Source organism: Rhinatrema bivittatum, chromosome 3 (genome assembly GCF_901001135.1).
Source record: "Rhinatrema bivittatum chromosome 3, aRhiBiv1.1, whole genome shotgun sequence".
NCBI classification, from domain to species: domain Eukaryota; kingdom Metazoa; phylum Chordata; class Amphibia; order Gymnophiona; family Rhinatrematidae; genus Rhinatrema; species Rhinatrema bivittatum.
In genome coordinates, this window is record NC_042617.1 from 248,813,537 (window position 1) to 248,831,921 (window position 18,385).

Sequence of the window (18,385 nt, forward strand, 5' to 3'; positions counted from 1 at the left end):
CAGCAGCACTGTGCTACCTGCACTAGAGGCAAATAAAAAGCAGAAACATAATGGTTCAGTCCAAATCCATTTGTGACTCACACTGATAGCGGACTAAGCCTCACGGACCATTTCACTACTGTATTGTCTTATTAAAAAAAAAAAACCAAAAAACACTCCAGCCATTATTTTATTTGGGCAGCATCAAGCTGCAGGGTGATAATGCAGAAGAAGCAAGCCAGTTATGGAATCATATTACGTACATTTGCATGAAAAAATCTGCAAAAAATTGGCTTATAGTGAGCTGCTTGACTTGGGTGTAATAGCACTACTGTAAAGGGCTACATACCTGCAAATAATGTGGTGTTTGAAATGCTGTAGTAAAAACAAAATGGTTAATTATCAGTTGCATGTTCATTAATTTCTTGGTGAAATTTCTAATTTTTGTTTTTCACACTGTAGCATTCCATCTGTGACAAAAGCCCATGGAGCTCACTTGAAAGCTAGTGCTGCTATGGTCCGTCTCAGACTGTACGATATTCTGGCACTATTACCTCCAAAAACCTATGAAGGTAAAGAAGAAAAGCAATTGTGTGTTCAGTATCTTGCTAAAAGAATATAATTAGTTGGATTCTTGCTAAAATATTCTTTTTATGGGAATTGTTTCCCTTTCCTCTACTCCTTAATAAACTGTAGTGGGATGATTGAGAGGCTTACGGGACAGGTTTGATTTTGGAGTCCATTTACCTGATTGTAAAAGACCTTTTTTTTTTTAATTTGTCAACTTCCGCTTGCCCCTTTGTATTTCAGCTCAGTTGAAATCTGTTTGTAAGTGGGCTAAGGTGCCATGAATCTTCATTGGTAGATACCCTAGGATACTTTCACCATTTTATTCTTTCTTTCATTCAATCTACACATTGCAGCTACAATTCTTTGAGAGGTGCCAATCATAGTTCCCTCTGGAATTAAGCTCAAATGAGCTCTTAAGCCAGCTGGTAGATGTCATTATTGCAGAAACCGGGGTCTTTCTTCCTTCTGGGGCTGTTTCTCCCACATTCCCTGACTAAAGAAAGAGAAGAAAATGGATCACACACAATGTACCAATCCAAAAAAATTTAAAATATAAATTGTTTTTTCCTGAACATACCCAGATCAGTCCAGAGAAGTGGGTTGTGTATCCCTACCAGCAGGAGGAGTCAGAGCAAAACTTTGGGCACTGCCATATATACGAGAGTGCTACCTGCAGTCCCTCAGTATTTTTCGGACTCCAGCAGCTGGAAGAGATGCACTTGCAGTCTTAGTTAGATTTCTAAAGCTTAGTTAGATTTTTTCTTGATTTTTTCGTCTCGTGTGCTTCCTGAGGTGTTCGGCACCTTTGTGGGCCAACCCTCAGTCGAAGCCAGGCTTCCGGGGGGTTGGATACCCCTGTCTCTCGCCCGCTCTCACACGTGGGGTGGCAGCCGTTGGCTCCTGGTTTTTCCCCTCCGAGGCTGCTCTGAAGCTGCTCCCTCGACTCCTTCGGTGGACTCCATAAAGTTGAATTAAAAAAAAAACTAACTTTTTGCTTTCAGTTTCCTCCGGCTGAGGTAAGGAGTCTGCACCAGGGGAGGCCATCCTTGCGGCTGATCAGGGAGTTGGGCAGCCTTGTTCTTTCTCATTTCCCTCAACCCCTGGGGCTCCGAGTGGCTTTAGGAGGGAGGGGGTAAGTGCCTTAAGGCGATTTCGCTGCCGGCGTGAGCAACAGCGTGGCAGGGTTAGATGGCCGGCCTGCTAAATTGTTTTCCTCAAGCCGTCGGCAGTGTGTGTTTTTTTCATTGCAGCCCTTCCTCCCGCTCAGCTTCCAAACCGCGTGGCTGTGTGGTAGCGGCACTTATTTTTCCTGCATTCGTCAGTGTGTTCCCGGCTGCGCGGTTATTGATGGGTCCCCGATCCAAATCTTCTGCCTCCCTCTGTCCGGCCTGTGCATCGGGGATGGAGGGATCATCGGGTCCGGTGTGCCTTCCCCGGGGGGGGGGGGGGGGGGGAGGGATTTTTGGCCGCGGTTTGATGGAGGAGGATCCCCTTCCCGTTTTGGCCCCGGTGTGTACGAATGTCTCTGTGGGGGCTGCTGACTCGGCGGATCTGGAACCCATGGAGGGGGAGGGGGACCCGGAGGGGTTTTCCCTGGAGCTGCTTACTAAAGCACCAGACCTTCTTAGCCAGGAAGCAGGCGGTGCCTAAGATGTCCGGTCAGCTGCTTTTACTCTCGGAGCCCTCAGTTAAGAGAGTGCGGACCGAGGAACAGCTGTCCAGCTGGATAGGAGATGGTTCCAGAGGCTACTGGACGCAACCTCAGGGTCAGGAGCAAACAACAGCTCCAGGAATGGTTCTGGCTCCAGATCAGATTCCTGATCTGGGGGATATCGATCCGGCAGATACAGATGGAGAGGATCTACCGTCCACGGAGGGCGATGAGCCTAGTGTGGTTCGTCTTTTTAAGCGAGATGAACTGAGACTACTTATCCCTCAGGTGTTGGAGGTACTAGGCCTTAAGGTTTCGCAAGAGGAATCTGATAATGAAAGGGTTAACCTGGTCCTCGATGGCATACGTGGGCCAACTACATCTTTCGCACTGCCTAAGAAGGTCCAGAAGCTGGTGACCCATGAATGGGATTCTCCGGATGTGGGACTAAAGGTGGGCAATGCTATGGCGAAGCTGTACCCGCTTTTGACAGATGTTTTAGATCTACTGAAGGTTCCGAAGGTGGGTGCAGTGGTATCGGCAGTAATAAAGAAGACCACTATTCTGGTGGCAGGGACTGCCGCCTTGAAGGACATGCAGGACCGCAAGCTGGAGATTCAGTTGAAGTGAGTCTTTGAAGTGTCAGCTTTGAGTCTTTGAGCTGCGATTTGCGCTAGCCTGATGCAGAGGGCATGTCTATGCTGGATTCAAGCCCCAGGGCTGGGACCGAAAGTGATGGTGCACTACAGGGCGCCCGCTTGGAGGTGGGTATCGCATATGTGGCAGATGTGCTGTACTTCCTGGTGCGGACCTCTGCTCGCAGCATGGTTTCCATAGTGGCGGCACACCAACTCCTCTGGCTACGAAATTGGTCAGCAGATTTATCCTTCAAATCGCAGCTTTGTAACCTCCCTTTCAAAGGTCAACTTCTGTTTGGGGAGGACCTCGATTAATTGGTGAACTTGTTCGCTGAGTCCAAAGGCAGCAGGTTGCCAGAAGATAGATCTACCAAGAAGGTTTTTCCTGCTAGGACTCTATTTCAGGAATCCTGTCTTTTTCGATCCAGCAGATATTCCACCCTATCAGCACCTAAGCAGTCTCCTGGGCACCAGCAGTCCTTTCGTGGTGGCCGCCGAGCCGGAAGGGACTCTGGACATCCTGGGGCAGGAGGCAGTAAGTCCTCCCAATGAAGCCACGAGTACCCATTCCATTGTCTAAGCCAGGGGTCGGGAACCCATGGCTCGCGAGCCAGATATGGCTCTTTTGAGGGCTGCATCTGGCTCGCAGACAAGTGTCGCCATACTTCGCGGTTCCCCGCTGACCCAGCTGCTCCCCCGGTCCTCCGCCGCCCGGGCTTAAAATGCTGTCAGCCCGGGCGGAAAGCGGCAGGACAGCTGGAGTCAGCGGCACCGGCGTGCTCTCTTCTCCCCCCCCCCCCCCCCCGCGGCCCGGAAGAGGAAGTGGAGAGCATCGGGTGCCTGCGCGGGAAGAAGAGACCACACTAGCGTGGTCTCTTCTTCCGCGCAGGCACCCGATGCTCACCACTTCCTCTTCCGGGCCGCGGGGGGGAGGAGAAGAGAGCACGCCGACTGGAGTCATCCGGGTGCCTGCGCGGGAGTCATCGGGTGTCAGCCGGGTGCCAGCGCTGGAGTCATCGGGTGCCTGCGCGGGTCTTCCCGCGCAGGCACCCGATGCTCTCCACTTCCTCTTCCGGGCCGCGGGAAGAAGAGAGCACGCCGGTGCTCTCTTCTTCCCGCGGCCCGGAAGAGGAAGTGGAGAGCATCGGGTGCCTGCGCGGGAAGACCCGCGCAGGCACGCTAGTGTCCGACGGGAAGAAGACTGCAGCGCGGCTCGGAGGAAAATGAAAATCTTCAACCGCGGCCGATGGGACTCCGCCTTCGCCTCCGCGAGGGCTGAAAATGAAGGAGGTTAGCGTTGGGAGGTGGCTGCTGCCTGCCGCGAGTTTCCCGGGGGGGGGGGGGGGGGGGGGGGGGGGGGGGGAAGGGGGAGAGAGAGAGTGAATGAATGAGCGAGCAAGCATGTGTGTTTGAGATCCTGTGTGTGTGAGTGAGATTGCATGTATGTGAATGATTGAGAGCCTGTATATGTGAAAGAGAGTATGTCTGTGATTGAGATCCTGCCTGTGAGAGAGAGAGCATGAATGTAAGTTTACCATTGGGAACCTGTATGTGTAAGTTTGTAATTGAAAACCTGTTTGTTTGAAAGAGTATGTGTGTATGATTGAGATCCTTTGTGTGTGAGAGAGATCATGTGTATGTATGATTAAGAGCCTGTGTGTATAAGTAAGAGAGAGATCATGTGTGTCTGTGTCTGATTGCTGGTTTAGGTGATGGAGCATGTGAGTATGTGATTGAGAGCCTGTGTTTAAATGAGAGAGAGAGACCATGTGTGTATGTGTGTGATTGAGAGCTGATTTAGGTGAGGGAGCATGTGAGTATGTGATTGAGAGCCTGTGTGTAAATGAGAGAAAGAGAGGACATGTTTGTAAGCATGTGAATGAGAGTCTGTGTGTGAGAGAAAAAGACAGCATGTATTTATGTGATTGAAAGCCTGTGTGTGTGTAAGCGTGAAAAGATAGACAGCATGTGTGTAAATGTGTAATTAAGAGCCTATATAAGTGAGAGAGAAAAAACATTTGTATATGTGAGTGACTGAGAGCATGTGTGTATAGGTGTGTCATAGAGAGCGCTGGTATGTGACTGAGAGAGGAGAAAGTTCCAAGCAAACCATCCCACCTCCTGCTAATTCAGAACAATCTCAGGACACCTGGATATCAAACGTTCCCAGGTATGCAGAGCAAAAAAAGTTTTGTATCCTTATTATTTTTCATTACTGGATCTTTGTGTCTGCTATTTTGAAATATTTTGTTGGTATCTGGAAATGTTTTATATGAGTTTTTAATTATTGGATATTCCACTCATCAGCTGTTTCGAAATATGTTCTTTTTGTTAGTACAGTTTTACTGCTGATGATTTTATATTTCTTGATTTGTTTTATAAGGATGTGTGATGTTTCTTTTTTCCTTTGTTACACTGCATACAGAGACTCTGGCTTGTTGCAGTTTCCAATTCAGTTTTTGTCTGCATGCTTCTTGTTATGCGTTTTGGTCTCTTCTATGTTAGGTGAGGGACAGCACGTGATTCAGGTGAGGTTTTCTGCTGGCGTGTAGTTTCTGTGTAGGACTCTATAGCAGCCTGACTTGGTCCGTTTTCCTAATAGGAGATGTATTGGTGTCTTAAGGCCTGGTGTAATATTTTCAGAGACTTATTGTACTTTAAAAGTGTGATCTTACATAAAATGCACACATTTACTTGTATTTAGTTTTAAACATATTGTATGGCTCTCATGGAATTACATTTTAAAATATGTGGCGTTTATGGCTCTCTCAGCCAAAAAGGTTCCTGACCCCTGGTCTAAGCTGTCGGAGGCAGATTATCCAGCTTTTACATGGAATGGGCAAAGATTACCTCGGACCGTTGGGTTTTGGAGGTGATCAGAGACTGCTACACTCTAGAATTCTTTCGTCCCATTCGGGAGGTGTTTGTGGAGTCCTGCGTGGCCTCACTCAGCAAGCAAGAGGCAGTACGGGACACCCTGTGTGGTCTGATCGAGCTGGAAGTCATTGTCCCAGTGCCAGTGGCAGAGCAGGGCCGGGGCCAGTACTCAGTATACTTCGTGGTCCCCAAGAAGGAAGGCACCTTTCGCCCCATCCTCGATCTGCAGAAGGTGAACCATTGTCTTCGGGTTTCACGCTTCCGGATGGAGACCCTGCGGACAGTCCTGGCGGCGGTTCACAAAGGGGAGTTTCTGGCATCTCTGGATCTCACGGAGGCGTATCTTCATATTCTGATCCGGCCCACCCACCAGCGGTTTCTGCGCTTCAAGGTGTTGGGACAACACTTCCAATTTTGAGCTTTTCCCTTCGGTCTAGCAATGGCTCCTCGAACTTTCACCAAGGTTATGGTGGTGGTGGCAGCTTTTCTTCGCAAGCATGGGATCTTAGTCCATCCATATCTGGACGACTGGTTGATTCGTGCAAAGTCCCGGGAGGAATGCGAGAGAAACACTCAGAGGGTGCGACTCACGTTACAGTCGCTCGGCTGGATAATCAACGTGCAGGAAAGTCACTTGGAGCCCACCCAACAGCTGGTTTATTTGGGAGCACTGTTCGATACCTTTCGAGGCAGGGTGTTCCTGGCGGCCAACAGGGGGACTAAGTTGCAAGATCAGATCCGCGCCCTTATTCGAAGGAAGACCCCCACAGTCTGGCACCATCTTCAGGTCCTCGGATCCATGGTTTCCACCTTGGATTTAGTTCCCTGGGCGTTCTCTCACATACGACTGTTACAGCGTGCACTTTTGTTGCGTTGGCGGCCGGTGTCGGAACAGTTTCACCTCCCCATGCTGCTCTTGCCAGCATCCAGAGCCAATCTGTCATGGTGGCTATTGGCCAGCAATCTGAACCGAGGAGTAGACCTCGACCCCCCCCAGTTTGGGAGATCGTCTCCACAGATGCAAGTCTGTCCAGTTGGGGAGTGGTGTGTTCAGATAGGGACTCTGGTCCCCGATAGAGGGAACCTGGTCCATCAATTGTCTCGAGACGAGGGCGGTTCGGTTGGCTCTGCTAGCCTTTCTTCCCTTGATCAAGGACAGGATGGTACGAGTGTTCTCCGACAATGCGACAATGGTGGCTTACATCAGTCGGCAAGGCGGAACAAGGAGTCCCGTCGTCGCACTGGAAGCACGGCTGCTGTTCGCCTGGGCGGAGCATCATCTGCGAGGAATAGCAGCGTCGCATGTCGCAGGAGTGGAGAACGTGCAGGCGGACTTCCTCAGCAGACAGCAGCTCGATCCCGGGGAGTGGGAGTTGAAGACATGCATTTTTTTTTTTTTGCAGCTCTTCATGTGATATCTAAAACTACAAAGATACATTTGTCTTTTCCTTATCTAAATGTGAGACAGTTTCAAGACCTAGCAATGCCTCCTGGAACTCTTCTGGTAATTTTCCACTAAATAGATGCCTCTAATAAATTTTTATTATTGCAGAGACAAGGTCTTTAGTCTTGAATGCGGCATCTTTAAAGATGGAGAGACTGCAGAACCAGGCAATCCTAGTGATTAGCACAATCCTACATATTGATCCAGCCACATTACTGTAAAACTGACACTACAAAGGTATCCAAGGGACCCACCCTTATTTCCAGGGCAGGGAAAATGAGATTTGCATTTGTTTAGGTATCAGGTAAATGTAAGTTTTTCAGTGAAAAAGAGAACCTGGGATCAGAGCAGCTACAGACACAGCAGACATTTACCCATAATTAAATCTGTAATAAGGCATAGATATGTATTTAGGGTCTATCATAAATTACTGTTTATAAGTCTCATAAAGATCAGTATTCATCTGATGGAATCATCTGCCCTTATTTTACAAGTGTATAAATCATAGTAAAGGTGCAGAGCAAGCTTCTAGTCTTAGTGAATAAGTCCTATTACAATACATGTTTTATTATACTTAGCTGAAAGAGTTTGAACAAACCTCTTATTTTGTAATAGTTACACTTGCCTCAAAAGAGAAAAGTCAATGAAAATTATATTCTGATAGTCCCAGCATTCTCTCATGAGGTGGTAAAATATGATGGTCCCTAAACCCCTGTCTATGCATTAACACTCATTATAGAGCCTTTCATCCTAAAGATTGATTAATTTTAGGTCACTGTTTTGGACTAGTCTACAACATCCACTGCCAGCCTGAGCAGCAGAAAACTGAAATTGGAGCTTGCAGCACTACCACTGGGCCATCAGACTGGCACAGTTGAAAGCCTTTATTTTGAAGGCCTTTATTTTAAAACATTTATAAATCCATTAAAAAATATTTAATTGGGGCAGACTTGTGCAACTTTCCAAACTAGGCCCTTTCCTCAATTGTAGTGAATTAATGCATACTTGGAGGACTCCTCTTTGCCACTATTCTTGAGAAATCTGAGAACATGAGTGTCTGCAAGAGGGAGGGAAAACATCTTTTGTCAAGTTTTTATTATACTAAATGTAAGCATTTATTTTCTTTTCTAGCATCTTTTAATGCTCTTCTTCGGGAATTGGTTGCTGAATTTACTCTGACTGACAACTCAGCCAATACAACAACATCACTCCTTCGGTCTCTCTGCCATTACGATGACAGTGTACTGCTTGGTTCTTGGCTCCAGGAAACAGATCATAAATCAATCGAAGATCAGGTACTAGCTTAGGCCTGGATTTTCTAAGGTTGCAGACCTTAGAAATTCAGCGGTGGGGGTGGGGGGAGCGAAGTGGGGGGCGGGCCTGTGAAAGCTGGCAGCCATTGCACCACTGCGATGCGCTGGCTGCCAGCTTTCGCACTGAATAACTACACCATAAAAGGTGTAGTTTTTCGGCGCAAAACTGGCGGCAATAAGGGTCCTTATCTTTCACCTCCAGCGATATCTCTGCAGAGTCTGCCCCGGTGCCGCCCCGACTCCTCCTCTTTCGGGGCCGACTCTGTCCCTTTTTGCGTGCAATCGCTTTTGAAAATGATCCCTTAGTGAGCCAATTTGGAGCATAAATTGGTAATGCTTTAAATTCTAGGACAGGCTGTAACTGTTCTCCCCTTTCTGATTAAATTGTACATATTTCCATAACTATGACAGTCTTCTGAATTGGTATATTCTAATTCAGTGTTTCCCAACCATTGTACCATCAGACCTGATTAGGTGTGCCATGGAAAAGTCTCCACTGCCTGATGCGCAGATCCAGACTATCAACTAAACTCTGCTCTCAGCATCTCGTAGCAAAAAGATACCTCGGCAATGGCTCTTAAATGTGCAGGCCGCCTTTTCTGAGAACGTGTAGTCATGCATGCCTCCTCTTCCTAGCTACAGCATAGGCTCTGGAATATGGGAATTAATGGGCAGCATAAAGGCCATGGATATCTGGGCCCTGCTTTGTGCAACATACATTGTACCCAGCACCACCTCGTTGTCCCCATCCTGATCCAGTTTCTGTCTTATCCCCAGGCTGAGTGAGACTGGGAGAGTTTACACTAGGTACCGGATGTTGAGAGAAGCAGCAGTAGTGGAGGAGCTCTGGTAGCCACACATGCCCGCACCATATTGACTTCTCCCTTCTTTCTCCAATTCTTGTTCCCTGTATGTACCCGGATCAGTCCAGACTCCAGGGTTTTGCCTCCCCTCCAGCAGATGGAGACAGAGAAGTTTTAACAAAATCTGCCCTATATCCTAAGGTGCCACCTACAGTCCGTCAGTATTTCTCTGTCTCCAGCAGATGGTAGAGGTTCAAAACCTACAGTCTGTTCTGATTACCTAATATAAACAAAAAAAAAAGAGAGGTTAGGGAAGTTAAGGGTTTGTGTTACTTTAAATTCTAATTCGGTTTAAAAAAAAACACAAAAAAAACCCAGAAGGCAGAGGACGAGGAAGTTTTACAACGGCCTCCCAGGGGGTTGTTAGGTCCTAAGGGACCATCCCTCCTGGTGTTTAGAGGCAGTTGCTGGTAAGGGTAGAGGACCCTATAGCCAAGCTCAAGCAGCCCTGAGGTGATGCCAGGGAGCCCGGCTCACTCACCCCAGCAGGACCAGAACCAAGGACAGCAACCGGTCAAGTTCTGTGCTTCAAAAAATAAAGTTTAGTTGGTCTTGGCACGCCGACTCTCCCTTCCCTTCCTGTCTGGGGCTGGTTAGCTGCTCCGCCGTTTTGTTATTGTTTTCGCCACGTCTGTTTGATTTCAGCTACTTTCACAATGCCTTGGGGCTTGGCATGCTGCGAGTCCGGCTCAGCGCATGTGCGACTTTCGTGAGAGGGGCTTTGTTCAGATTGTCTCCCCGGGGAAGAGGGACCCTCCGTTTTGCCCCGGGAGGGTTGGCTTCGGGCGTACTAATCTCTGGCGAGGCTGCCTGCACAAAGAGTGGCTTCAGCTGATTCGTTCCCGCTGATTGTGGGAACGGAAGCCATTTTGGAATCTTTTCGAGTGGCCACGCAGGCCACGGTGGGGGAGGGGTTCTTACCACCCTCCCTATCTCCACAGGAAATGGCCCCCAGGAAGGGCACACTGGGCGGTCCAGCCTCTCCTGCAATGGAGGATAGCCCCGAGGGGGCTTCAGATTCCTTTTCTGCCTCCTCTTTCTCTTCAGAATTTGTATTGTTTCTCCATAAGGCCTTTAAGGCCAGAAAGGCAGGGAAGAAGCAGGCTGGAGAGAAAATTACCTTATAGGCTCCACATAAGGTCCAAAGGGGGCTCTGAGCCACATAAGGAGAAGCATCCCTTACGGTCGGCACATATTACAGATTCAGAATAATCAGCACCGGAGGACCTGGATCATCAGTCCAAGCCCCCCAATGTGGGCACATGGTGATGCGGACCAGCAACAAGACTTAGACTGTGGTACCCAGATCCTGGACAGGGATGACCCGAAGGTGATTCGCCTCTTTAAAAAAGATGAATTAGGTCTGCTTATTCCCGCCATTCTGGGGGAGTTAGGTCCTGAAGTACCGCTTGCGGAATCTAGGCTGGGGGCTATGGATCCGGTGGTGTTGGGGCTGAGAGGTCCTACCACTTCTTTCCCTTTTAATTTCTCTATAACCGACTTGTTCAGGGAATGGGACACCACAGACTTGGGGTTGAAGGTGAGTAAGGCTATGGATAAGCTATATCCTCTGCCGGAGGAGGCTTTGGACCTTCTCCGAGTTCCCAAGGTAGATGCAGTGGTTTCCGCGGTCACCAAGAAGATCACCATCCTGGTCATGGGGGCGATGGCCCTCAAGGACCTACAAGATAGAAAATTGGAACTTCAGCTCAAGAAGACTTTTGAAGTGTCGGCACTGGGGGTGAGAGCTGCCATGTGCAGCAGTTTTTCTCTGCGTGCGGGCCTTCGCTGGGTGCAGCAACTTCAGGCCAATGCCGACCTTTCAGAGGGTGAAGCTCTCCAGGCAGGTCGGCTGGAGGCAGCAATCGCTTATAGTGCGGATGCACTTTATGATCTGTTGCGGACCTCGGCTAGGTCCATGGTGTCCGCTGTCTCTGCGCGCAGGTTGCTGTGGTTACGGAACTGGTCAGCAGATGTCTCTTCTAAGGCTCAGCTCGGCTCGTTGCCTTTTAAAGGCAAGTTGCTTTTTGGAAAAGACTTGGAGGAAATGATTCAATCCCTGCGTGAAAATAAGGTTCATAGATTGCCAGAGGACCGGCCCAAGTCGAGGGGTTCCTTAACGCCTTGGTCTCGCTTCCGGGTGAATAGGAGGTTCCGAACGTCTCGATCTACTGGTTCCTCATTTCGGCAAGGTTCGAGCAGAGAAAGTCGTGGTCTCAGTCCTTTCGAGGCAGATGTTTCGGGAGGCCCAGTAAGCCCCAGTCTGCCCCTGGAGTTAAGTCCTTACAATGAAATGGAGCCGGTGCATTCCTCTGTTCAGGTAGTGGGGGGGCAGACTATCACTCTTTTATGGGGAATGGACCAAATTGATGTCGGACCTGTGGGTCCTCACTGTGATAAGTCAAGGTTACACTTCAGATTTTGTATAGCGCCCTCGAGACAAGTTTCTGGTCTCTCCATGCGCGTACCAAGAGAAACGAGAGGCGGTACACGGTGCTCTACAACGCCTTCTAGAGCTGGGAGCCATAACACCGGTTCCTCCTGCCGAGCGGAGAAGGAGCCGTTATTCAATTTACTTTGTGGTCCCCAAAAAGGAAGGCACTTTCCGACCTATTTTAGATTTAAAAAGGGTCAACATATGTCTTTGGGTGCCTCGTTTCCGAATGGAGACCCTGCGGTCCGTCATCGCCTCAGTGAGGAAGGGGGAGTTTCTGGCATCTCTGGACCTCATGGAGGCATATCTGCATATTGGCATCAGGGCTGCCCACCAGAAGTTCCTAAGGTTTTTCATCTTGGGACATCACTATCAGTTCCGAGCTCTGCCTTTCGGGCTTGCCACCACACCCAGGACTTTCACCAAGATAATGGTCGTGGTAGCAACGCAACTTTGGAGGGAAGGATTGTTGGTGCATCCCTACCTAGATGACTGGCTGATTCGGGCCAAATCAAAGGTACTTTGCCAGTCGGCGATCCACAGGGTACTGCAACTATTGAGGTCACTTGGTTGGGTGGTCAACCTTGCCAAGAGTCGTCTGATTCCTTCTCAGTCCTTGGAATTTCTTGGAGCCCTGTTCGACAAGCAACAGGGGAGAGTTTTCCTCACCACGGAATGCATGAGCAAGCTACAGGGACAGGTTTTAGACTTGCTATTCAAGCATACTCCCAGAGTCTGGGATTACTTGAAGGTCCTAGGATCGATGACGTCCACTCTGGAGTTAGTGCCATGGGCCTTCGCCCATATGCATCCATTACAATCAGCATTGCTTTCCCAGTGGAATCCAGTCTCCGAGCAATTTCATCTGCCCCTTCCTCTTACGGATTCTGCACGCTCCAGTCTGGACTGGTGGCTCGTCTCGGACAATTTGGAACGCGGAGTTCCCTTGGTAATGCCAGAGTGGACAGTGCTTACCACAGATGCCAGTCTCTCCAGCTGGGGAGCAGTTTGTCTGGGGAAGTCTGTGCAGGGGTAAGAACATAAGAACATGAGAAAATGCCATACTGGGTCACACCAAGGGTCCATCAAGCCCAGCATCCTGTTTCCAACAGTGGCCAATCCAGGCCATAAGAACCAAGTACCCAAAAACTAAGTCTATTCCATGTTACCATTGCTAATGGCAGTGGCTATTGTCTAAGTGAACTTAATAGCAGGTAATGGACTTCTCCTCCAAGAACTTATCCAGTCCTTTTTTAAACACAGCTATACTAACTGCACTAACCACATCCTCTGGCAACAAATTCCAGAGTTTAATTGTGCGTTGAGTAAAAAAGAACTTTCTCTGATTAGCTTTAAATGTGCCCCATGCTAACTTCATGGAGTGCCCCCTAGTCTTTCTACTATCCGAAAGAGTAAATAACCGATTCACATCTACCCGTTCTAGCCCTCTCATGATTCTAAGCATCTCTATCATATCCCCCCTCAGCCGTCTCTTCTCCAAGCTGAAAAGTCCTAACCTCTTTAGTCTTTCCTCATAGGGGAGCTGTTCCATTCCCCCTTATCATTTTGGTAGCCCTTCTCTGTACCTTCTCCATCGCAATTATATCTTTTTTGAGATGCGGCGACCAGAATTGTACACAGTATTCAAGGTGTGGTCTCACCATGGAGTGATACAGAGGCATTATGACATTTTCCGTTTTATTCACCATTCCCTTTCTAATAATTCCCAACATTCTGTTTGCTTTTTTGACTGCCGCAGCACACTGAACAGACGATTTTATTTATTTCGTGATTTTTTTATATACTGCGGCACGTTAATAACATCACCTCGGTTTACAATAAACAATAAATCAGCAACAAGCTTTACAGTCAAGAATTCAGCTGTACATAAAAAATATCAATTAAGAATAAATTAAGAACCAATTAAGAACAATTAACAAATAAACTAATGATAAACATATTCCATAGTTAATGGCAAGTCTAATAACTGGGAGGAAAGAGCCCGATCAAGTAAAATTTAGCAGCGGGGAATAAATAAATTGGCGTGTGGCATTGGATCAGAGAAACATAAGCAATAACTGGAATTTCAGGAAAAGAGATGGTCATTGAGTGTAAGCTTGTTCGAACAGCCAGGGTTTGAGGTTCTGCTTGAATTTCTTATGGCAGGGTTCTAGACGCAGGTCTGTGGGCATTTTGTTCCAGAGGTTTGTTCCCGCAATCGTGAAGGAGTGGTCTCTTGTAGTAATGTGTCTGATGTGTTTAAGGGAAGAAGAAACGAGTTTGGCTTGGTGCATTTTTCTTATTGGTCTCTTTGATGTGCGGAAGATAAAATGATCGGAGAACCACTGCATATCTTGGTTATAAATCGACTTATGAATGAGAGAGAGAACTTTGAATAAAATCCTAGATGCTACAGGCAGCCAGTGAAGGAACATGAGCACTGGTGTGATGTGTTCATGGCGGTGAGTATTAGTAAGTAAGCGTGCTGCAGCATTTTGTAGCATCTGTAATGGTTGTATGGTGTTTTTAGGGAGACCTAGTAGTATGGCATTGCAGTAATCCAATTTTGACAATATTGTAGCTTGTAGCACTGTCCGGAAGTCATGTGGATGTAGAAGCGGTTTGGTTCTTTTTAGCGTATGTAGCTTGAAGAATCCGTTTTTGATTGTAGCCGTGATGAATTTCTTTAATGAGAAATGATTGTCGATGATAACGCCAAGGTTGCGGACTTGCTGTAAGTTGAGAGAGTCCGAAGGTGAATGTAGATTAGGGTTAGAGGAGATGTTATTGTGTGATGTGATGATGAGGAGCTCTGTCTTGGTTGTGTTTATTGCTAGGAAGTTTTCAGTAAGTAGTTTTTTTTATTTCCACCAGAGCAGAATCCCAGATTTTTAGAGCATTAGATAGGGAATCGTTGATGGGGATGAGGATCTGTACATCATCTGCGTATATGAAATGTGGGAGATCCAGTTTCACCAGAAGTTGACAGAGGGGAGATAAGTATATGTTGAACAGTGTAGATGAGAGAGGATCCTTGTGGAACACAGTGTGCTAGTTTTCTGGGTTTCGAAACATGGCAGTCTATTTTAACACTGTATGTCCTATGACGCCTAGATCTTTCTTGGGTTGTAGCACCGAATATGGAACCCAACATTGTGTAATTATAGCATGGGTTATTTTTCCCTATATGCATCACCTTGCACTTATCCACATGAAATTTCATCTGCCACTTGGATGCCCAATTTTCCAGTCTCGCAAGGTCTTCCTGCAATTTTTATCACAATCTGCTTGTGATTTAACTACTCTGAACAATTTTGTGTCATCTGCAAATTTGATTATCTTACTTGTCGTATTTCTTTCCAGATCATTTATAAATACATTGAAAAGTATGGTTCCCAAAACAGATCCCTGAGGCACTCCACTGTCCACTCCCTTCCACTGAGAAAATTGTCCATTTAATCCTACTCTCTGTTTCCTGTCTTTTAGCCAGTTTGCAATCCACGAAAGGACATCACCACCTATCCCATGACTTTTTACTTTTCCTAGAAGCCTCTTGTGAGGAACTTTGTCAAACTCCTTCTGAAAATCCAAGTATACTACATCTACCGGTTCACCTTTATCCACGTGTTTATTAACTCCTTCAAAAAAGTGAAGCAGATTTGTAAGGCAAGACTTGCCCTGGGTAAAGCCATGCTGACTTTGTTCCATTAAACCATGTCTTTCTATAAGTTCTGTGATTTTGATGTTTAGAACACTTTCCACTATTTTTCCTGGCACTGAAGTCAGGCTAACCGGTCTGTAGTTTCCCAGATCGCCCCTGGAGCCTTTTTAAATATTGGGGTTACATTTGCTATCCTCCAGTCTTCAGGTACAATGGATGATTTTAATGATTAGGTTACAAATTTTTACTAATAGGTCTGAAATTGCATTTTTTAGTTCCTTCAGAACTCTGGGGTGTATACCATCCGGTCCAGGTGATTTACTACTCTTCAGTTTGTCGATCAGGCCTACCACATCTTCTAGGTTCACCGTGATTTGATTCAGTCCATCTGAATCATTACCCATGAAAACCTTCTCCATTACGGGTACCTCCCCCAACATCCTCTTCAGTAAACACCGAAGCAAAGAAGTCCTTTAATCTTTCCGCGATGGCCTTATCTTCTCTAAGTGCCCCTTTAACCCCTCGATCATCTAACAGTCCAACTGACTCCCTCACAGGCTTCCTGCTTCGGATATATTTTAAAAAGTTTTTACTGTGAATTTTTGCTTCTACAGCCAACTTCTTTTCAAATTCTCTCTTAGTCTGTCTTATCAATGTCTTACATTTAACTTGCCAACATTTATGCTTTATCCTATTTTCTTCTGTTGGATCCTTCTTCCAATTTTTGAATGAAGATCTTTTGGCTAAAATATCTTCTTTCACCTCCCCTTTTAACCATGCCGGTAATCGTTTTGCCTTCTTTCCACCTTTCTTAATGTGTGGAATACATCTAGACTGTGCTTCTAGAATGGTATTTTTTAACAATGACCACGCCTCTTGGACATTTTTTACTTTTGTAGCTACTCCTTTCAGTTTTTTTCTAACAATTTTTCTCATTTTATCAAAGTTTCCCTTTTGAATGTTTAGCACGAGAGCCTTGGATTTTGCACACTGTTCCTCTTCCAGTCATTAAATAAAATTTGATCATATTATGATCACTATTGCCAAGCGGCCCCACCACCGTTACCTTTCTCACCAAGTCCTGTGCTCCACTGAGAATTATATCTAAAATTGTTCCCTCTCTCGTCGGTTCCTGAATCAATTGCTCCATAAAGCTATCATTTATTCCATCCAGGAACGTTATTTCTCTAGCGTGTCCCGATGATACATTTACCCAGTCAATATTGGGGTAATTGAAGTCTCCCATTATTACTGCACTACCAATTTGGTTAGCTTCCCTAATTTCTCTTAGCATTTCACTGTCCGTCTCACCATCTTGACCAGGTGGACGGTAGTATACCCCTATCACTATAGTCTTCCCCGACACACAAGGGATTTCTACCCATAAAGATTCAATTTTGTATTTAGTCTCATGCAGGGTGTTTATCCTGTTGGACTCTATGCCATCCCGGACATAAAGCGCCACGCCTCCTACAAAGTAAATTATTGCATCAAGAAAATGTTGCTGAAAAACAGCATGTTCTTTCATTTAGCTGCTATTTGAATTACAGAGCATCCAATCAGAAATTTGTCCCAACCATAGTAAGGAAACAGAAAATTATATTTATACAACAGCAGTCCTCTAGTTGGTTTTCTTCATTTGCTAGAGGGTTCTGAAGGGACAAGAGTATATACATTTTCAACCTTTTCCATTGCTTATTTTGTAGCAATTTCATTGCCTAATAAAAATTGTAGATTTGCTTGATGGCAGTAGACATATTTGGTAATAGAGGCTATAAGAAAAAAAAAAAAAAAAAAATTGGCAAGCTACAGTTATGGTTGCCAGCTCAGCCACCACAAAATTGGGTCTAACAGAGGTAGCGTGTTGTGAAGTTGCATAGGCCTGGGGGTGAGCTAATGCACTTTTCCCATCCTGGCTTTTTAATAGGAGGCATGGCCTAAGATTGTCTGTTAGCTCATTCTTTCACCCATGGTTCTTCACACCATGCTGCCGCAGTATGGCTTGGGACTGGTCCCATCTCATATGAGAGAAGATTCATGGATGTGGGAGGGGGGGCAGAAGGAGAGAGAAGGTCCATATGGGGAGGGAAGCAAAGGACAGAGAAAATTCATGAGGGAAGGGGACAGTGAGAGAAGGTAGTATGGATAAGAGAGCGAAATGAGCTTGAGGGGCAGGCGATGGTATGGGAAAGGGAGGGGGTTATTTGCTGCTGGGGAGGCCAACAGTCAATAGAATACTAACAATGAAATTGCCTGTTTTTCAAGGTCCTGCCAATCTCCCTCAAATAAAACTGTCCGGGCTACTTAAGTACCAGCTGGTTGGCAACCCTATCTATAGTGGATCACTATTTAAAATTAATATGCTTTAGTAGATGTTTAGGGTTGTTAATATTTCTTTGAGAAAACAATCTGTCCTCTATGACAAGCAAGATTGTAGTCCGCACATGTGAGTGACATCATCGGATGAAGCCTGGCACGGAAATCTTAAGTCAAAGTTTCTGGAACTTTAACTAGGCATGCTGTGCATACCCAGCATGCTCTACACCATGCATCCATGTGGGGTCCCTCTTCAGTCTCTTTTTTTTATCCATGGAGCTTTCGCCTTGCGATGAAGTGAGCTCGTGGCTTTTCTTTTGAAATTGCCTTGGAAAACTTTTTCCACTGATGTTTTTCACGTGTGTTCTTAGACACAGGTCCCTCTTCGGTTCCCGTTAGCCTCTATCAGGTTTTTCGGTGGTGCAGTAAGGTTTTTATTTTCACTTCCGCTCCCTCTGTGGTGACAATGCCTTGGTGTCCACTTGCTTTGGTTGCCTGCCGTCATCACCTGTTGTTTTTTCCCCTTTGTTTTGTATAATTGTGGCCTTGTCCAGTTTCTGTCTATGTCCCCGGTGCTCGAGGACCATGTCCATCACGGACCCACATGAGGTGTGTATCCTCTGCATGGGGGCATCACAT

At 46.6% G+C, this 18,385-nt stretch overlaps 1 protein-coding gene across 1 annotated transcript in view; it reads left to right on the plus strand.

The window, feature by feature from the left end:
• HEATR5B (HEAT repeat containing 5B) overlaps window positions 1-18,385 on the plus strand; it is a 571,627-nt gene that overhangs the window by 193,672 nt on the left and 359,570 nt on the right. Inside the window, 2 exon segments of the mRNA XM_029594411.1 lie at window positions 442-551; window positions 8,291-8,454. Coding sequence (XP_029450271.1) covers window positions 442-551; window positions 8,291-8,454 — 274 coding nt within the window.